The 22,656-nt window shown below is 40.1% G+C and overlaps 1 protein-coding gene across 5 annotated transcripts in view; it reads right to left on the reverse strand.

Annotated features, from left to right (window-relative positions):
• mctp1a (multiple C2 domains, transmembrane 1a) overlaps positions 1-22,656 on the reverse strand; it is a 133,311-nt gene that overhangs the window by 52,038 nt on the left and 58,617 nt on the right. For 3 of the 5 annotated variants that reach the window (XM_018668601.2, XM_018668603.2, XM_051075255.1), the window contains exons 3-10: positions 19,238-19,380; positions 18,928-19,007; positions 17,030-17,141; positions 15,331-15,369; positions 12,069-12,233; positions 11,497-11,627; positions 10,612-10,798; positions 3,602-3,695 (exon numbers count right to left, since the gene is read on the reverse strand). In XM_018668601.2, coding sequence (XP_018524117.1) covers positions 3,602-3,695; positions 10,612-10,798; positions 11,497-11,627; positions 12,069-12,233; positions 15,331-15,369; positions 17,030-17,141; positions 18,928-19,007; positions 19,238-19,380 — 951 coding nt within the window. The remainder of the gene's footprint in view (positions 1-3,601; positions 3,696-10,611; positions 10,799-11,496; positions 11,628-12,068; positions 12,234-15,330; positions 15,370-17,029; positions 17,142-18,927; positions 19,008-19,237; positions 19,381-22,656) is intronic. The other 2 variants (XM_018668602.2, XM_051075254.1) reach the window with 1 other exon arrangement.

Raw genomic sequence — 22,656 nt, forward strand, 5'->3', positions numbered from 1 at the left:
AGCCCACCTCCCTTCAATTGCCTCAAAATGAACTAAAAACAACAAATCTCTTAATTCAGCCTTTGATCGTGATTTTTTATTTATTTTTTTTCTTACTAAAACTGTTGGGAGCCGTTGAGCTGTTTGTTCGAGCTTATCACTTGAAAAGGCTGGGTCAGGAAGTTAAAAAAAAAAAAACGTCCTATGCGAATTCCCTGAGAAAATTGAGAATACTGAAATATTAGTAAAGCAGCAATATTGCATAATAAGACTCAATAGAGTTGGGAACAAATTCAAAGCCCCCTGTCACACTAGTGTATGTGCTTGTATGTGTCCGTCTGTGTGTGTGCGTGTCATGGGAAGTATGTGTGTGTGAGTGTCATTGATTGGTGTGATTTTCTTCAAATGTTGTGACAAGGGCAGGACATTTAGTGGGTGTGCAAAGTAAATGTCACTGTGATCAATGCTGAGCCGTAGGTGTTGCCTTTCATATCTGTTTGTGGCGCTGTATTGATGTAGAGTGTTTGAAGTGGATATTGACAGCTATGACTCCTACGATAGAAAACAAGATACATTAAAATAGACAAAACACAATGGACTCAAGAGCCTACTTCTCAATGCATGCCTGTATATACACTTTGTCAGCCATATATATTGTGTGCATTGCACGTTAACTATGTCTGTGTTGTCTTAAAATGCAAACTCCTCCTTGGACCCATTATGAATACACGCAAAACTGTATTTTAAAAAAGGTAAAGACTTAAAAATAATATTTCGGCATCAGTTTTCATTCAGTATTTTTACAGTAGTGGAAATTTCAAATCCTCCTTAATAATAATCCTGGCGCTTCCATAGCATAAACAAATCAGGTCTGATTAAATTTAAATGCAATCACCCGAATTAAGGGATGGAAATTATCTCTGCAGAACCCTGTCCCTCCCCCATTTTCTCTCTAATATTCTGTTTTTAATGACATGGCAGGCTGTGTTGCTGCAGAGAGCCAGTTGTCATTGGTGATGAACTTTCACCTTATTGGCCACCAGCACCAGAGGCAGCTGTCTTAACCAATTACACGCTCAGGTTTGAGCGCCACTCAGTGATCATCCAGGTAATGTCCGAGCAAAGCTCCTCCCCCCCCTGGGTCCCCGTCTCCGTGGCGCTGGCTGAGGGTCTGTGGCGAGAAGCGGGCTCAAACTCATTTCAGGGTGCCCTAAGATAAGTGTGGAGGATGAATACAGTACAGGGACGAGGGAGCGCGCTGTAATTGCCTCACAGGAAGGTTAGCATTACTGTGGAGTGAGGTTAGAGAGGGAATGCACGCTTTCATGTTGCTGTATAATCACAATTAATTATCATTCAGTCTTTAAAATTTTAATCAAATGCATTTTTTCTTCTTTCTTCATCACATTTAATAGGATACACAACATAATCTACAGGATTTCGCCATGTGTCAATTGAAAATCTAAACTTAACTAGTGGCAATTGACTGAAAAGAGTCCACACATGCTGTGGTGCTGCTGCTGGAAGTGCACGCGCATGTGTGTGTGTCCATGTGTGTGTTCTTACTGAAATGTTCTAACAGTATAGCATCCACTCAGAGGGACAAGAGCTGGCAGACAAAAGGGATTGTTGGTTTTAGAGACTATTTTCAGTTATCCTACTCGGGCTGGAGAGGAGCTACTCCACAAAAACACTTCAATTAGAGAGAGAGATGGCCAGAGAGGAGAGAGAGAGGAGGAGGAGGAGGAGGAGTAGGAGAAAAGACAGGAGAGGAGACAGGCAACATGAATGGGAGAGAGATGGTGAACTCTTTCTCTCTCTCACTGACCTCCTCTCCCTTTCCCTCTCTCTGTGCGTCTGTTTGTCTGTCCGCCTGTTTCCCTCTCACCTTGCTCCTGACCCTCTCTTGGTCTGGGATGTTAAAATAGGGTGTTCATGCGGTGAGGGCTCTTATGTGGCTCTTACAGAGCTATTGTTTCTGCCAGTGACACACACATATACAGACACACACACACACACATGCACGCACAGCATCAGACTCAAAACAGGAATAAGCCATCTAGAAAAAGCCCCTTTGCCTGTCTGTTATTCGTATCAGTTCCCTTACTATCTGTATTTTCTGGGGGACAAAAGAAAAATATTTTCTTCAAAAGAAAAAATATTTTCTTTTGTCTGTAAAAATGTATAAATTCAAATCACAAATTGGTCTAACTTTGGCTATAACAAAAAAGTTATATGTGACAACCCATATGTGAAAGGAAAGGGAAATTTCCCATGTCAAAACACATTCTTTTGTATACCGTCTTTTTGCATGTGAAGTTTTCCATGTATAAAACGGCAGGCAATGCGGACATTTCTCCTATGAATTTACATTTTCACATTTTAAGTAAAAACTTGTTCTCTGTCTAATTAAAAATTGCCAAAAACTAGACTGCAAATGAGTCTAAAAAAGCATGTTTGTTGTGGGTCTTCAATCTGAACTGAACTGTTTTGTCCCAATTGTTTTGTATTCAGTTATAGTAGTTTCTATGTAAGAACATACTGCACTTTGACTGTGAAGGGAACCTGTAGCAGCAATTTCAAATAACCACAGGCTGTAAAGACACAGTTCTGAAATCACACATGTTCTCCATGACCATGTCAAGCCGGCAGAGACAAAGTGAAAAGCAAACAAACAGCCAATAGACATTACATTTCTACAGTTTTACTCATGATTTTTTTTTAACAAGGATCCATGAAGCTCAGACTGAATGATGAGCTCTACAACGAGGTCACGGAGCAAATTTCTGCTCCGAGTGAAATACAAGAGCCATTAGCCCTGCACTCCGGTCGCTCCGGTCGCTCCACGCAATAACCCAAATCAACCAGCTCCACTCTGTATTGGCTAATGGGACTGTGGCTGCTTCAAATGGAGAAAAACTCTAGACTCTAGACTCCCTCTCTCTCCCTCTTTCTCTCTCTCTCTCTCTCACACACACACACACACACACACACACACAAAGACACACATAGACACACACATTTCCTTCTCTCTCTACTAGATAATACAGAGTGAAAAACTAGGCCTGTCCACTGTAGACCTAATTAAAAGTAAGAATTAATGGAGAATGGAGGATTCAGGGAGAGCAAGCAGAGAAAGAGCAGGAGGAGGGAGGAGGAGGGAAGAGAGATTTGTTGGTTCAAATGTGTACTTTTTCTCTATTATTCAAATGAGCAGCCTGCATCTTTTCTAAAAATGCAGAGACAAATTTAGTGTCCTGCACAAAGTAGACTTTAACTCTCTCTGAGGATTCTCACAGAGGATCATCCCTTAAACCACAATTACACCCGGACTTTATCTTTGGCTAGATTTATGGCTGATTTCTGGTGGAAGAAAACATGCTATAGAAATTGTTCAATGTCTAGATCCAAAACTTAAGCAAAAGTTATTTATAGGAAAAAAACACTAATAGCGTTCACGCTGACAAAAATGGCAAAACAACAGCAAAAATAGAGGCTTATTTGTCACATTAGTTGTAAGTGTGTGAGTAAATTATGAATACAAAAGACTAACTTCTGACAATGTGTATGAGAACTACAGAGGTTATACTCCTGTTGTTTGGACTTAAGGTCACTGTCTTACCTGTGACATCTGCTGCCATCAGTCCCTCAGCCCTGATGACCTTTACCTGCACCACACCGACATCTTTCAGGTTGTGGAATGACCTCCACAGGCTCTGAAACATCACAGAGACAGGGGTGAAAGGTCAAAGAGGATGGCAAATTAGCATTGAAGAAAAAGACAGGTCAATAGCCTGACATTTCATTAAGAGAGGAAAGGGTAGAATGTGTCCTTTAGCAGTACCTATTTGAAAATGTAGAGCTGGCATTTATAGCTGAGTCTAACAGAGGACAAATGGCCAAATGTAATTTCACTGAATAGCTGCTCTTCCCTGTTTGAAATGTTTCCTAACTTTGTACTTTCTAGATAAAATGGAACTTTACTGATTTTGGTAAAGAGGATGAGTCATGCAGAAATATATTGTAAAAGGTTACCACAAACATGGGTCATTATGGACAACAGGCAAGTTCAATGCTATTATATGTTAAGTAGAACAAACAGCACAGATTTCTGCATCCCTAATATAGAATAAGGAGGCTTACTGGAGGTGAGAATGCATGAAAAACTGTCCCGTAAACTATAAACTGTTCACTGTTACAACTGAAGTAAGGAGTTTTGTGCTTTTTCATTAACCACTCATAATGAATAAGTCAGTCACTAAGTCAGTTACAGAGGAAACTGTGTTTTAGTGGAAAGTAGTGTGTTATATAGTGACCATGAGGAGAGCAACAAAATGAACAAAATGCAGATGTTTGAATGTAGTTTTCACAAATAGATGCAATTTTGATGTATATTACTGAATGAATTGTCTTTTTTTTTTTTTTTACTCAAAGCTGATTGGCTTTCTGGTGCACACTGTCAATCTGGATAATTTGACTGAAAATCCTGGCTGGTATTTACTTTCTTACCACACATTGCTTCCTCACAATGTTGTGTGTAAGAAAAAGAGGTGTTAAGAGGATGTGTGAATAACAGTGTTAGTATCAGCAGAACAAGAAAGACAAAAGTGAAATATATGCCAATAAGAAAATATAATATAAGAAACCATCAAAAATCTCTATGTGTAAAATATATAACAAAATATGAATATGAGGGAAAAGGGGCAAGGAATTACAGCACATATAAACACAATTAGCATGTTATGAGGATTTTATTGATATTAATATGTGTGTGTGTGTTTTGTAGAGAGACAGAGAGAGGGAGAATTAGGCTGATAATGTGATAATAGAGGTATTGCAGTGAGTAGACACATCCAATGAAGCGTGACTGGCAGTGATATCATAGTTATGAGGCAAACACACACGCTGACCTCTGCACACACAACATCCAAACAAAAGAGAGGGGGGTGGGAAATCACACTGACATTTATGGTAGATAAACACATCAACTGTAACACAAGAACAGGCAGACACATGAGCTTACTCAAATACTGTACATATTCCCTCTTGATATTTTTCTCCTCCTGCATGCCTACACACCATAAACACACATTTACATACACAGTCAGGGGTTGCCATGAGGCCCTGATATTGTCTAAAATGAGAAGGGGAAATACTGTATGCACAGGGTTTTAATAACCAGGAGAAAGAGGAATGACTGTGTAAAAACTAGTTTGTAAATCTGACGAATAAAGGGATACCTGTGGAGATCTGCGCCATGAGGCATGGGCACACACTGACAGACACGCACACACAATCATAAACTCGTGCTTTTGTTCACACCCAAATTCTCAGGTATAAACACATGCATAGAAAACCTACACTGAGGCCAAATTGAGTAGCATGTCGGCGTGTCTTAAAAGCAGAGTGGAAATGCACTTCACTTCAATTTATTTCTCTCTCTCTGGCAATAACCCCTTCCATCCCCACAGGAGTAATTATAATTTAAATTTCAGAGTCAGGGCCAGGCTACAGACTTAATTCATTATTACCAACTCTGTCAGACTCTGCCTGTTTCCAGCGATATCATTGTCCAAAAGCTCTCTAAAGGAGATGAGAGGGGAGAGTGTGTGAAAGAAAGAGAGGGGGAAAAAAGACTGCGAGAAAAAGAGACATACAGAGAGAGAGGGAGCGAGAGGGAGAGAGGGGACAACTCTCAATTTTAAGGCACGATTTCTCTGAAGATACAGCTGCTTGTTGTGATTATTGGGTAGCAGCCAAGAGGAGAGACATAGGGAGAAAAAGAGTCAGAGAGAGGGCATGAAGGAGGCAACAGAGGAGGAGATGAGGGCAAACTACTTCCTTACTAGTAAGTGTGTTAGTGTTCAACAGTAGAACACACTGTGATGCTGATAACCCAGCTGTAAGGCTGTGCAGTACTTTTTTGGTGCTGACCAAAATGTGTCTGCAGTAACGAGAATCAAACACTGTAACAAAAGGTGGCTGGTCTGATTCATAATCTTGTTTACTTTTTACTGAATCTGATATTTATGGATATACATCATGGTTTAACCAATTCACATTGTGGTTTATTGGTCAGAATTGTGGTTTTTTTTTTTTTTTTTTTTTTTTTTTTTTACTTTTTAGACCTGATCAGACAGTTCTTGATTTAGATAAAAAAAATTCACCAACTTTGGACTGGATTTGGTTTAAGTGAACTTCTGTGTCTGCCTGTGTTAAGACATTTAACATTTGAGATGTTTGGCCTCTTTTGTTAAATAGAAAAAATGTTTTTATTCCTTAAAGTACAATATCATAAAGATGCACATTTTGGTCCTGTACCAGAACTCAAATGTCGCACTGGCACAGGTATTGTAAAATTTCAGACAATACCACACAAAAGATACACAAAAATGCCACAGAGATTGAATGAAACAAATGAGATAAAATTACTTTTTAATATAGAGATGCAGAGGTATGTTTTTCACCCCCCAACCATTTCTCCACTCTACATCCCTTCCTCCACCCACTATACAGCCTCCCTGAGGGGACATTTAGGGTTGGGCCTCAATCCATGATTGGTTGAAAGTGCATACCCATCTTCCACAAGGATCAAATCCCCATCAGAAAAATAGACAGCAATAGATGGACTGGACAGACAGACAGGTAGAGAGAAAGAGAGATGAAGGGAGGCTAAGACCAACCCCCACCCCCTCATTTATGTTTCCCCACACCCCCATCAGCATGCAGGTGGAATGATGGGCATAAGAAGAGAGATGAAAAGGGGGGATGAACAGAGGAGACAAGAGGAAAAATGGAAAGGACAGAGTTGGCTTTCATAAGACAAACCCCCGTCCTGTCTGTGATTGACATCTTGTCACTGTGACATCTTCTTCCCGTCTCTGTCACACTGCACAGACACACAAACACACAAATGAATCAACTGTGGTGTAGCCTTATGACTCACTGTCATCTTTGCATTGTGTCACCTTTCATCAGTACTGAAAATAACAATTTCACACACAGACACACTGACACACGCACACAAACACACACAGAGCATCCGCCCAGCAGCCGTTCAGTTCAGGGGACATTTGATCAAATGACGCTGAAAGCTCAAACACAAACCAAATGCTAACAACTTCCTCCAATTCCCACTGCTGTTCATCATCACAGGATCACTGTCTGTCAAGAGTCTCTCTTACAGTTTGCTCTCTGCCTGTCACACACTTTACTGCAACCCCTTATTGCACTTCCTGTCCAGGTTGTGTCCTTTCACTTCACCTTAGAGCAGTGCACCAGAGTGGGTGGGAGAGGTACTGCAGGTGTGTGTGAGCGTGTGCAATACAGTCCGTGGGGGTGGGTGGTGAAGTGCCACCACTTCAGTGGAGGTCACCACGTCCTCCTTCTCTCATCCACTCATCTTGCAGCCACCTCAGGCCCATTAAGAGCCATTAGTGTGTGTGCTCCTTTGCCATCATAATGCATAAATCTCTTCTTCTCCTTTTCCCTCTCTCCCTCTGTCCCTCTCTACTTCTGTGAAACAGTAATTAGGGATGAAGGAAAGGTTACGGCGAGCAATAGTACATCTAAGGCAGTTGTCACTGAGTGAGTGTATTGCACTGTGTTGCATATAGCTCTGCCATCAGCAGCATTCAAAGTAGCTTGCAGGAGAAATTCAGGTGTACTCATTCACACGCACACATGTGGTACATGCAAGTGCACAGAGGCACATACAAACCTGACAGACACACACACACACACATTGTATGTACACAGAGAAAACCATCATAATGCAGAACAGCTAGACTAAGAGAGACACTGATGAGCTCTCAGGTGTCTATTATCTGTTTTCTTCAAGGGCCACAGATTGATATGGGGGAAAAACACCTGCCAAACACAGCACAGTGACCTCACTGTGAGCACGAGGTGTGGTGTTTCTATAGGTGTTTGCATGCATGACAAAGTGACAAAGACATTCCTAGGATTTAAAATCGGTAATGTCTTCTTAGAAATTCAGGTTATTACAGTGTGCATGTAGATGTGTTTTTCTGTTTTTTTCTTTTTTTCTTTTTTCTTTTCTCTTTTTTTACTCTCCAATCCACTGCTACACACTGCCTTAAAAGTACTCATGTGCATGTGTTTTAATGATGGGCAAGGTGGGCCATGCCGCTGAAGGCTGGGACGAGCAGACGATTTCAATTGTCTTCTCTTCCTAAGCTTTGTTTGTGAAGGTATCTGCTCTTTAAAGCTGTGATGATGACAGCAAGGTACTTGCATTGCTCTGCCGACCCCCATCTTTTCATTAGATAGCTGATGTGGAGTGGGTACTGTTTTTGCATCTGTATATGTGTGTGTGTGCCTGGTTGTGATGCTGCTGGACAGCTGATTTCAAGAAGATATTACTAGTCAGTAAAATTGTGCCCAAGCATAATAACACCTTCACACACACACACACACACACACACACACACACACACACACACACACACAAACACACATGCACACATGCACACACACTGGGAAGATTAGTGGGCTTTGAGCAGCACTGTTATGTATTAATGGTGGTACTTGGTCTTATCAGTGCTTTTTGATAAAGTACATCTTTATTGAATTCTCTGACTGAAAGACAGCCAGTCTGGGGAAAAGGAATATGTTAATAGGTAGAGACCATTCAAGTCTTCAAACCGACCTCACTGTGCCCCTCCATCTGCAACCCCCCCAACTTCCCTCACCCTCTATCTCTCCATCCCTTCATCAAACGGGAGGGCCATAGTGGCGACAGAAAAAGAGAGCCGGGGCTGATGGGAGAGCGGGACAGAGATGCCGACTGTGGGAGAGAGAAGGAGGCAGGAAAAGAGGTAGGCGAAGGAAGGGAAATGTCTCGCCTTCAGCCGAGCAGAAAAACGGGGTCTGCGCGAGTTGTGAGAGAGGTGAAATAGCTTTTTCTTTTCATTTTACACGCCTTCCTTTCCCAGTGCAACCCTCACCCTTTACCTCTCGCCCCCTATTACACACACACACACACACACACACACACAAACACACACACATACATTCACGCTCCCCGCCCTCATTTTGTGACTGTGAGGAAAGGCACAGCATGTGTGTGCCTCGGTCCTAGAGCTCCCCCCTCTGATCTTGAGTGGTTGCTGCAGCACGGAGCAGAGTGGTCGACCTCCTGCCGCTAGCCAAATAAGGCACCTGCACGGTTATGTAGGTCGTGGCACCCATGTTCGGCCTGTGGAGCCCACCGCTGGTGCTTATGCACACAGCTAAAGACGCAAATCAGAACACATCCTATAGGCTTTCAAACACAAATAAACAGCTATTTACTGTACATGAACATATACCCCCGCATGAAAGCAAACGTAGCTAAGTGGTACTCATGGGAAAATATCCTCCAACAACTCTTCTAGACAATTGTATCTTTTTTGTTATTAACTCTCAAATTAACTGAAAACAAATTTTGCATTTTCGATTAAAATAAGCAATAAACATGGGTGCAGCATTGAGTGATAACACCACATGACATTTTGTTGATTTGCAGAGAAATGCCCCATGTCAAGGCTGTCAGTGAATGAAATCTATTGAAAGTGTGTGCGAGCATGTGTGTGAGTTGTGTGTGAGTGTCTTTGTAGCAAGGAGTGAGGATGACAGGGTGTGAAGGGTTAACTAGGCTAAGACAAAGACAGGCTGAAAGCATTGTGTTGAGTGGAGGGCCTCTGGAGCAGATGGGGCCTTAGGGCTCTCTCTCTCTCTCTTTCTTTCTCTCTCTCTCGCTCTCCCTCCCTCTCTTTCTAATACTAAGCTCAAATCAATGACAAGTGGCTAACAAGCTAAGACATTTTACACTGAAATAAATGAGCCCACATGCATTAATCATAAATCCACAACACACACAAATCACTGTAGGACACTGATGCAAATACCACACAATTCTTGTGTGTGAATCATAGCGACAGAAACAAACCAGCGATGTGAGCCTGCATCCTTTTCAAACAGTTAATCCAAACAACTCTGCCCGACAGAGCTGCATGATTTTTCATCTCCTTCCTTGACCTCTAAACCCCCGTGTTTCTTCCTTCCTTTCCCTTTTGTGCATCACCCACTCCTCTGCTCTTCACTTCTCCATCAAATCACAACTGCAGCTTGGTGGATTTTATTTCAAATCTCAGCACATTAGCTTGTAAAAGAGAAGTTCTTTATGAATAGGAGAGATTCTTCATAAAATGTAAATAGATTCTGACTTTATAACAATCAGAAGCCTGATGATAAATGTGTGAGGGAGTTGTTGTTTGACACGTCAGTCTGACTCATGGCACAAAACAAACGATGCTTTTCTTTCTCTTTGCAACTTGGACATGCTGACACTTGTCACACAGCAGCCAATCCAAGGGAGGAAGCCACAGTATCAGGTATCTGGTCAATCAGTGATACGAAAGGTAACTGCATGAAACTTCTAGCTGTATATGAAGGAAAATATTGAGTATGTGGGTGGGGCTTTTGAGTTGACAACACAGTAAGGTCTTCAAGTTGAACTCTTGCACATTGTGCACTCCTGCCAAAAGTATTCACACATAAGCATATCACAACATAATCTTATCTTAAACTCACACATACAAGGCCACTCGTACAATGAAACTAACTCACATATCTCTGCATGATCTGGTGTCTCTCATGCGGGTCGTCCAGCATATTGATTGACAGGTCTGAGATGGAAACGGCAGCAGAGGCAGTGAGTGTTACCAGGAGCACCAGCACACCTTCTCCCTCCTCCAGTGGCAGGTCCAGTTTGTGTGTGTGTTCTTTACTGAGAAGCGACAGATCGATGGTACACCTAAAGTGCACACACATGCATAAACAAAAAGAAATATAAACAGAATTACAGAGTTAGAATACTGTACATTTTGTGGGGAAGCTGACCGTGCTGAAAAACAGGCTGACAGTAAAAGAAGAAGCTAAGCAAAGCCACGGAGGACAATAAAGACTAAACTTAAAGAAATGCTCGTGCAGCTGTGTTTGGTGGCTGACGTTTGCAGGAAAACTGTCTGTGAAGTTAAAGAAATCACACAGACAGAGATCTCTAATTTCCTTTTAGAAATGAAGTATTTACTCCATTTCTGAGTTATCATTTCACCAAAACGACTTTAGACAATAGTGTGTTGAATATAAGTAACCACAGACAACTTAGCTAACACTGACACAATTTAAACCTTTTAGTAGTCACATGAGAGCATCTGAATTGATTTTCTGGCATGCCCTTAATATATATCTCTGATTAAGATCAAAGCAGGCTAATGGTAATTATTGGTCTTGGGTCAGAGAGTTCAAAGTAAATACTTCCTCAGTGCCTCCATCCTGATGAAAACTAGGAAAAATTCCACTTTTCCACAGGGAATAGCTCAGTATTTACTCAGGGTTTAAATTTGCACAGGAATGCTGTTCTCTGCAGTAATCTGTGCTGGATATTGAACAGGAGGTTTTAAAAAAGCCTTACAAAAGACTGAGATAGCTACATGTGAGGAAAGACTGCACCTTCCCATGAAGTCATCCTTCTTGCCAGCATCTTTGTCCCAGACTGTTATGTCCACGTAGCCTCCCTGCTCATCATACAGATGGAAGTCAAACTGCTCTCTCCACTGGGGGTTCAGTGTTTTGGGAATTGTCTGAGTGAACAACAGAAGAAAATACATTTGTCCATGTGTCTCTATTGTTTATATGAGATATGTATATGTCTATATATAAGCTGATATAGTGTATAAAACACAGATTGGTCACAGACTGTATGAAGTAAAAGTTATTAACTGTTTCAGCAGAACAAAACAGACAAAACAAACAAAAGACTGAATTCTGTAAAAATACACACAGAAAGGTGGTACATGACATCTTCCTGCTAAAGACACATGTGCTTCTATGTTCTGTAGAATGTTTGTTTTTCTATTGAGCCCTGTTCAGATTTAATTTAACTTAATTTGACCTTAATAATTAGTGTATAACTGAAAAGGCCTGTCTCAATGGTTCCATTGTGTACCAAATATGGAAATTTAAAAAATCTTGCTTTCTTACCACTTAATGTGGAACATATTCTCAAAGAGGAGTGTGTTTACCTTGCTTTTGTACTTCTGGTGCCCCATCCTGAATTTGACGTAAGGGTCGCTGAGGCCATTGGCATCCATGGGCTGCAGGCCACGACCTTCTATCAGACTGATGCTGACTATACCTCGCCACAGCTGGGCTTTTCTGTGCACATCTGACAGACGCATACTCTGATACTGCAGCAGGCACGCACACACAGACACACACATTCAAAGACCCATTTATACAGACACATGCAAGCACACATACACAGACATATGAATTAATTAACCCCAAGGTAGAATTGTGCGTGGCTTGTGTATACTTTATCAACAGGGAAATCACAAATACCAAACACATCAAAACAACACAGAGAGAAGCAGGCAAAACACACAAGATAACACTGAACACAAAAAGAAAGTAATCAGATTTACCAAATTAACCCTTGGGGAGTGACCAGAGCAGCCAGAACATCACTATAGGTTACAAAACAAGGTACCCCACTGATCAGTCAGCCCCAGTCTAAAATCCTGAACAATTTCTTAGAAATGCTGAGAAATAACTTCACTGTTGGTAGCAGCATTTTATCCACATTTGTAGAGAAATGAAGAACATGTAGTGTAACTGTAGTATTTTCTGAGAATCTACTGTAGGAAAAAAAAGTTTATAGTCTGCACAAGAATGTAAATGTCACTGCATCAGTTCGGTCTTATTCTGTAGACATTTGAAATATCATAAATAATAAACAAAGGAGTCGAGTGATTTATAGGCTGTCTTATCCAAAATGGGCAGATCACTGAGATGCTGTTGTAGTGTACCTCTGTAAATTTCTTATTCCATCTGGCTATACTGTAAGTTGACAGCTCTGCAAATTGAGATTGATGATTATCCATATTTTAACTCTGTTTTTTCCCAACAGTTTTCTTAGCACTTACAGGCCTATTTAACCTCTCTTTGAATCATGTCAGTATCCTTCACTAAAACAAAGAGCAGGGTATTTATTTGTCAAACAAATACACCCCTCTCTCTCTCTTCCTCTTTCTCTCTCTCAGCCTTTCTCTCTCCTCCTTCCTCGTTAGGGAGAATTTATTAGCATAGCTTTTGTTTTGCGGGTGAATTTCATTAAACTCTGAACAAACCCTGCCTCGCAAGCGCAGGCCTTTGATCTGGAGACGGAGCCTCTTAATTTCCATTCTCCAGACATTAAACAATGCGAATGGCTCCCTGCAATACAGCCAACCTCCCATACAGCAACTCCCACATCTTTCACTTCTCCTGTTCACTTATTCCTAACATACTGTATGCTAATGATGAGAGGTCGCTGTTATGTCCTACTCGAGCACAATCCTAATTGTTTCCTTGTTTTGTTGCTACATATTTCTTGTTACAGAAAACCATGGGCTATTTGGATTGGGAATCCACATCCTCTCTGCCAGCGCACAGCAGGAAAGAGATCATGCACATAGATGTTTGCAGGCTGAAAGTCTTATGAAAGATACTAACGTTCAGTTTAAGAACTAATACAGCCTTGCACATGGTTCAACTTTTGTCAGCCCTTTGGAAGAAGAAAAACTTCTGAAGTGCCAAAATAAGCATTTTGCCTAGTGGTAAAAGTTAGAGAGACCTGATTTCAATACGCCTCTGACTCATAATTATTATCTCAAACTACTTCTTAAATAGTTTGCATCTTCTACTGTGGATTCAGCACTCACATATGCTTCATTAAAAAGAAGTAGTTGTGTAAAAATAACTGTGTACTGTATGCTGTCGAGCACAGAGGCAGGGAGGCACTCAAGAGCAGCGCCTTTTTTGGTGGGGTAGCACAGTAGCTAGTTAGTTAGTGTTTGAGCTAATTCCCGAGTCACAGGCGGGGTGGCCCAGTTTGGAGGCTTCAAAGGCTCGGTTTGGGGAAGAGCGATACAGCAGGACGTCTGCCCAGCTCCAACCAAGCACACTTCAAATGTGTATCTGTGTCTCTGGGTGGATACCAAACTTTTTGCTGTTAGTTAAGGAATCACTTAGTGCCTCTAGGTGCAATTTAGGAAATCAACCAAAAGTAAAACTGAGTTTCCAGATTCAGTCCATTTCCTTCTCCATGACGGAAAAGATACTAGGAAAAGTACCTTATTTTTGAAACATGAGCAAACAAGGCTGCAAATAAACACAGCTGTGTGAACAAAATTGCCCCTGATACTTATACTGCTGTATTTGGCTAAAAGAAACATGGTAAGTGCTTCATGCATGAGCAAATAAGAAGCAGAGTCTCAACCAGCATGCTTTCTGTTCAACCTGACAGCCAACAATCACAAAAAACAAAAATCGTAGCAGTCTCTTATGTATGGCTAGGTGAAAACTCAAAATAATGTGAACATCAAAGATTTCCACTTGATGTAAAGGGGTCTAAGAGTGTCCCATAATCAATCAACAATCAAAAAATGTTCTTATGCCACAGATGATTTGCTGTACAGGACTCCTTTAAGACCCCTAAAAACAAATCAACTGCTTCATTTTCTCACTCGGTAGCTGCAATACACAATGCAGATCAAAGGTGGAAGAAGTATGAACATATCATACTTGGAGTTCAAGTTGAGCAAAAGCACTGCACAATTTAAACAGCTGAGAGAGCAATGTCTAAAAGATTTGTTTCACTGCGAGACAAATACATAGTGAAGCCACATTACACTACAGATATTCTTATTAATGACTGATTTCACTGTAAATGTGTAAATGGTTCCACTGTTACTTACTGGCAATTTTGTGGTGTAATGATGTGGATAGCAAAACTGTAGCACAATATAGCTCTTGTAACTGATTTTCTCAAACTGAAACAGTAATGTTTCAGAACATAATCCAAAAAGTTAAATAAAACAAACAAAAAACATCCTTAATAACAATGGAAGCATTTGTACTGCATTACTTCCACCCTTGGTGTATATTTATATGACTTAAGATTTGCCTTCACATACGTAAATACAGTTCATTCTTAGGCTTAGTTGCACTTGTGTTCCAAAAAAAGAGTTTACATCCCCTCAGGTGATGTAAAAAGCAGGTGGTATATTGCAGCTTGTGGAAAATAAGCTGGTGACAATGAGAACTAAAGAGCTGATAAAAGAAAGAAAAAAAATGCTAATACCACTGTGGGAAGAGGAAAAGGAGGAGGAAGAGAGAGGGCCGGGGAGACTCCATCCATGTACCAGGACACCAGTGAAGAGTGCAGGATAGGTGAGGTGCGGTGCGGTTACAGTACAGTTAAAAGTTTGTGGGTGGGGGGAGTTACATGCTGTTTTAGTTTACCTTACTAGATCGTTTCCAGTTCCTTCTCAAAAGCATGGTCTGTAAATGAAACAAAGCGGTTACAGAGCGCCCCCCACTGTCTCCCCCTTAAAGCTGCAGGGTCAGAGGTTACAGGGCATGGGGTGTATAAAGTTCATGTGTTAGGCCTGGTCTGATGCGGCGGAAGGGAGGTGGGTTAGATAAGGAGAGAGGGACAGTTGTCATTCATGCAAGTTAAGTAAGCAGGAAGTGTATTAAAAGCGCTCTTACTTGTTATATGTGTTATGCAGTATTTGTATATGCAGACATGCTCACACACAGATGCACACATTACCATGTATGTATAAAGTAGCTGCAGATTGCGCCTCTCATACATAACCATCATTTTTATACTTGATACATATTTACACAGTGCATTTCCACTCATCCTTGCCTGTTTTTACTTCATTGTGTGGGTTCAGTGATGGAGAAGAATCACTTTGAAAAACAGTTGTCCTTCACCAAACACAAGAGTAAATACTGTTTTGTAATGGCAAGGCATAAGAGTGAGGTTATGAACATGTCCTCAAAAATGCAGAGAATTTGTTGAAGGTCTTACCGCATTTATTCAACTTGGGCTTCAATTTATTTTTGTGGAGAACATGTCTTTCTTCTGTTATTGAAATGTAATCATCAATGCAAAAGTCTCAACTATAAAAAATAATCATTACATATGAGGACTATGCACAAAGAAACTCGCACCTCATGTCATCTCAACACTCATGACCTTGAAAATACAATTATTAAAACTCAGCACTATATACAGATACACTGTATAGTAATTGAAATAATAACTAAAATCAGCAGATTATTAGCCTCTTAAAAGGGGGATTAATTCAAAAATGGATTTAAATCCTGTATTTTCCCTTACTCTTCCATACCAGTAGATGGCAACAGAGAGAGTCCTCCAGAATGTACTAGTATAACCTTGTACTAATTTTTGTCACAGTTGGAGAAATCCAAAATGATGCTTAACCTAAATAGAGTTTATTTGTTCTGTCAAATGTGGACTCTCTGAACTACAGGACTAAATAAGCAGCAGAATTAAGACATCAGATCAAAAGGAATAAAATATTTCCCCCATGACTCTGCCTTGTTCCGGATAGAGCATGCAGGGGTCCAATTAACCAAACAAATAATTGAACAGAAATAAATGCAACTCTGAAACATCGAGCACGTCCACAGAGGCACAAGCCAACATAATTAGGAAAGAGAATCCAGTGCTCTTTGAACACGGAACTTTTCCACAGAACATATTAATTACACTTGTGTTTATGCATATGTATTTGCTGAGTTGAAGAGTTTCCAGTAACGGAGGCTGAATGAAGCCAGCACATTCCAGTTCCAACACAGCCTGCTTGATTTTCTGATGTATAGAGACACAGTTCACTGAACTGAAATCAACACTGTTGCAAACTTTAATTATGAATATGATGAAACTTCTAATATTCATTTGTGTTGTTTCTTACTGATAAACTTTACCAAGTTGTTCAGCATTTCTATATTTGGCGACAGTATATCAGATATATAATTCCCTATCTTAGTGTGACATTTCAGAGATGACGTACAGAGGAATGAGTAAGACAGAGAAGTATAATTCCTTTGAATGAGGAGATAATGTAGTGTGTGCAGGAAGAGAGAGAGATGAATGAGTAATCTGTCTGAAAACTAGTTTTCTTACAGCATCCCTAAAGTCTCCCTCCTTCGGTGACAGTGTGACAGCTAGTTCCAGGCTGCCCAGGTTATGTTCAGGATACTGTGGGTCTTTCAGGTCCAGCGTCACATCCAGTGTCCTACAGGGAAGCACAGTAAACCGTGTTCACATAGGAATTCATACTGTAAGTTGCTACATGAATACTGTACATTCGTATGCATATAGTGCAGGGATTGTAGATAAATGAATGTAGTCATTACACACAGTTTAACATAAAGTGGACACACATATTTAATCAGTTCACGTCTGACATGATGGATGTGGAGCACTGAGATAAGCCACCCCAGTGACTGGTATATTCTGCTTCCTTTCTCTCATGCTTCTAACTGCCACTCTTGCAGTTTTCAGTGAGTTACAATGCCTGCAAGCGGTCAACCTTGCTAACAACCTTGAATTATGCATAAGGAAGATAATTAGTGAAGGGATAGCAACTCAGGTAATTACTATTTACAACTACAAGAGTATCTCAGTATCTTGGTGTATCTTGGTTTAGACCTGCTCTTGACAAGTCAGTTTAAAGTCGTAAACCATAATCCAAATGTAAATCAAATGGGCTGCCTCTGCTTAAATTCAAAGCACAAGACTGTAATCTGCTATCACTCTCAAGATGATTGACAGGTCTTTAAATACAGGTACTACAGTCCAAAAGCTGTGAAGCCTTAATAGTGCTGCTGTAATATTCTGAAGGTTCTGACAATGTGATAACTATAGCCCTGATGAGCAGTGATGATCTTAATTCTGGGAAAAGACAGCTCAATGGAAACATAAAGAGTAATTTCTGTCAATGGAAATGTACATGAAACTGAATTATTCCAGTTTCATTATTCCACAGATAGAATGAAAACGCTTTCAGTGGACTCACTGACTATTCTCATGTTAACATTAAAGCCTCTACACACCCATGTTACTTCTCTTTTTTTTAACTTAAGTCATTACTAACAACATCACAAAATAGGTATCTTTAAACAAAAGATACATGACATCACACCCTAGGAACAGCACAGGTGTCAAGATTAAAATTAATGACAGTACCGACATTATTCATAATAAACATTTTGATTTGTCACAGAAGGAAAAGCACAGGTGAGACAAATGTGGCTCAGTTCCACCAAGTGTCCTACTATTCCATGACAGTGAGCCAGCATGCAAAATACCAGGGCCCTGGAACTAGCTCACCTAAAGGGAACAATTTTTTGTTATCAATTACACCTGTGCTTTTCCTGCCATAAAATAAAGTATCTGTTGTGAAAAGGGTCAGCCATGCATACTGGCTGACTGCTGCACGCACACCCATGTTAATAATACCTGTGCTTCTTCCTGCCACTACAAGTCCAAATGTGTGCCATGAAAATAACCTAATCCTGGCACAGCCCCCCACCCCCACCCACTACCACCTGACTTGAAGTGTGCTTGTGTGTAGGACTTCACAAATGGCAGTATTTCTGCTTAACAATTAAAGTCCTCTTTATATACTTCTGTACAATCAAATTTTAATATAGTCCTGTTATGCTTCATAAAGTTTGAGGTGAGTTATTAAAGACTGCCACTAGAGGGAGACCAAAGACTATGTTTGATCAAAATGACTGCATCAAAAGCAAGGAAAGATGCTTGGAGAGGTGAATGTCAAGAAAGAAGGTGTGAAGAGAAGTATCCCTAACCCTCAGCTTCAGAATTTTTTGTTTCTTGCCACATCAGCTTCTCTTAAAATGGCCATTACTGAGGGAATAGCTAATAATATAGTATGTCAAATACAAGTAGTAGGGAGTACAGGAGACAGCTTGGTTAATAAAGGGCAGGATATTGATGATGAGTAAGTTGTTACTGGAAGGAAAATAAGTATTAAAAAAGAGAAGAGACAAAAAGACCTTTGATGTTCCAATGACTCCAGGTAGAGGTATGCTGAACCCATGAAATCATCCTGAAGTCCAAAGTCATAGTCAAAAACCTACAAAGAGACAATATGCAATACAGCAGCTATCAACAGAGGACCCTCAAAACCACACTGCATACGTCACCTGTCCCATAATTTTAACACTGACTAGTTATTTTATTCTTATTATTTTCATATTGACTAGTGATAATTGACATAAAAGAAAGCTTGCATAGAGAATTAATGTCCATTGAGACATAACAGTCATTAATACAAATTTACATTGCAGCACTCATCTATTGTACCTTGACATACAGTGGGTCCCTCAGGGTTTCCACATGTAGGCTTACTCTCTCGTCCCACACTGGGTTGAGGTTCTTATGGATGGTCTTACTTCTGAACACCTCCTTCCCTGCAATCTTAAACTTCACATATGGGTCACTGGTTCCTAAATTGAAAGAGAGCAAACACAGAGATATACTGGTAAATAACAGGATTAAGAAGGGCACCACAAAAACTATGGCAATTGCTACCTATCCAGCTATCTACCTGCTAAGTAAAAAGCAGGTTGCATTCCTCATTCTCTACCATTGCTCAAACGGTACAACCTACACTTAACATTGTGATAAAAGAGTTTCTGACATTTTAGTTGAAAACATTCAAATTAACGTTGTCTGTCGATAACTGATAATTGATAATAATCGTATCAAACAAGATTTGAAAAAGAAAAGAAAAATACATACTATATATTTTGATAACTGACACATATTTTGTACATTTATTTTATTATACCCTCTACAGTATGTCATGTGACACATGCTCTACTGTGAGTCATATGACCACCAGTAGTTAATGTTGAATCTGGGGCTTGAAAGCTAACGTTTCATACAGTGCCTCTGTTTGACCACTAGATGGTGCCACTGAACTACATTTGTTTTATGTAGTGCCCCATATGATTGTGGTGGAATCAATGACTACTGTAAATCTAGTCTCTTTGATTTGTGTTAATAAACATTCAATGGGCTATGCATGCTCACAAACATTTCATACCTAACACATACACAAATACTTAATCTAAAATGTAAAAACACAAATATGCATTTAAGCCTATAATGCACATGCTTACTGCATACTCAGAAGGACTAGGGGGTCTACAATTTATTATCTCTATGTTTTCACCATATATCATGATGACCAAAAGGAAAGAAAGAAGATAATGCAATTCTAAATCTACATTTTACTACTCTGACAAATGACATTGATCCTCCTGTCCATTTTATTTCTGCCTTATTCTAACATCCTATTCCCCAAGGTCCATAAACATCAGAATAAAGTCAATTGGTTTGACAGGCAGAGAAAAACAGAGACCAGAGAGAAGTATACCATCACAGCAAAGGATAGGTTCAGTTAAAGAATAGGGGACCATAAGGTAAATTAAATTAAATACAGTATCAGTGACATTCAGTCCAGGAGATAAATTTCAGTATGTATCACAAGTGTATTTTCTTCAGTCAAACGCTACTGGATTAAGAAAAAAATTACAAGTAACAACACAGATTTAAGGCCACTGGGAAGTATTCATAATGCAGTGTCTGCATTCAAAGCCTTGTTTGTGCAGGAGATAATCAGGTTTACTGGCTCAGCAATCTGTTCACATTAAGATTCAGATAAAGTGGCTAGAGGGACCTTAACAGGAATAATAACAGACAGTTTACTAACACATATAATTACTGCACACACACATATATATACTACACACAACCTGCACAGGGGACTGTGTCTTCTTTCATGTAGAATTATTTTATATGCATACTATATTTCTCCTTTCACAGTGTAGCACACAGAACCACAGTGTTTCAGAGAAGAGAGCTATACATAGCAGCACCTGCTATTAGCACAATAGTAGGTGACTTGTAAGTGAGATAAACAGTAATAGAGGGTTGGCCAACCTTTGCAGTGTTAAAGCCTGAGCAAAAGGAGGCACACAAACAAAGTTAATGCACTTGGTAAAAATCTGTAAAATGTTTTATTAATTAAATGTTACTTAGGGTATACAGTGTTATTTTCAATGAATGCAACATGCAATTAAGTTGTATGTGAACTCTCTGATCACTGTGACTACTTAGAAATGACTACTGTGCAAAAACTCCTTCTCAAAAACTACAGGTACAACTTTATACTCTCTCTTTTTCCTGTCAACCTTCCCTCCCTCTTTAACATCCCAGGGCCTCTCATCTCATCCTCCTAATGTCACTCCTTCCAGTGTTTGTATATCTAACCATGAGGATGATGTGCAGCAACTTCCAATGACACAGTGACTGGTCTGTTTGTTCATGCTGTACGTGTCTCAAATCAGTGTCATGTTATCATCCACTGTGACCAAATTGCTTACCAAGCAAATCACAGGAGAGGGAAGGTAATCCTGTTAACAAATACTTCTCGCTCTCTCACACACAGTGCATATGCAGTTTATCCTTTCTGTCCATATCTCTTGAGTAAAACACAAATTTAAGTGAATATACAGACTACACAGTACAATACCATGTGCAGTATCTTGAAAAGCAGTCAAAGTCACAAGCAACCGTAGTCCTGTGATACATTGTTTACCTACTGTGGTAATCTGCTCTATTTTCTGTTTGGAAGCCGTGAGGGCGGATGTGTTGTAGACACATCTACAACACATCCAACACAAGACTGACAGTGAGGATACTAGTTGATAAAAGACTGAGCTCTCTCTGTGTTTGCACATGTCTCATCAGTTCCAGATAGAGTCTTGCTCTGTCATTAGCAAGAGAAGAACGGCAAATATCTGATTCTCACATAATGACTTTACTCATGCTGATTAGAGGGCAGCAAAGAGACTAATAGAAAGACGCACAGGGCTTATTATATCATTACAAGAGATATGATATGGTATTCAAATGCACAGTATTAACAACATTATACACAAAAGCATAAAATCCGCTTTGTCTGAGTAAAAACTGCTGATGCGATTCTCAGCTGCCAGCCAGCTTTGATGTGCACTAACACTGGCCTGCTGGGAAAAGATGTCTATTTCTTCACATCCAAATAACCTCATGCACATCAGCAGAGCTACTAGAAACACACTCACAAACACTTACTGTACACATTGTCACCCTTGACATATCACTGCAGGACAGCTGCAGCAAGGAGACATGGATGACAGGATAAGAAAAATAAGAGGAGAAAAGAGATACAACTAGAAGTGCATAAGGCAATGCAGAAATACAAGCATGAAATCAATAAAAAGAAATCTATTTCCTTGTAAAAGGAGTGGAACATGCTGAATCATGAACATGAGATGATACCTTCTGAACTACATAAAGGCAAGACTTAGGAGAAATGGTCCCCTACTGCATCATGGAGGCAAATGCCACTTATCTCTAAAAATGCAGCAACTCTCTTTCTTTTTCTGTGTCCCACTGGGTCGATATTCCCCAGACATACATCACTGGCTCTAAGAGTCTCTGCATCCCCACAGAGCCAGCTTTATGGTGCCATAAACACACACAGGCTGAAAAGTATGAAATGGAAAAAAAGCTGGTGTTGGAAGTGGGTGGTGGCTGAATATGAGTGAGCGTGGGTAGAGTACAGAACGGAGGAATGATCGCAGAGGTGCTTTCTTGGAAATCAACCACCATATATGACATTTATATTTTTAAAAGACTTCCTTGGGAAAAGTTGGGGAAAGTCTAGAAAGAAA

Source organism: Lates calcarifer, linkage group LG13 (assembly GCF_001640805.2).
Source record: "Lates calcarifer isolate ASB-BC8 linkage group LG13, TLL_Latcal_v3, whole genome shotgun sequence".
Classification (NCBI taxonomy): Eukaryota; Metazoa; Chordata; class Actinopteri; family Centropomidae; genus Lates; species Lates calcarifer.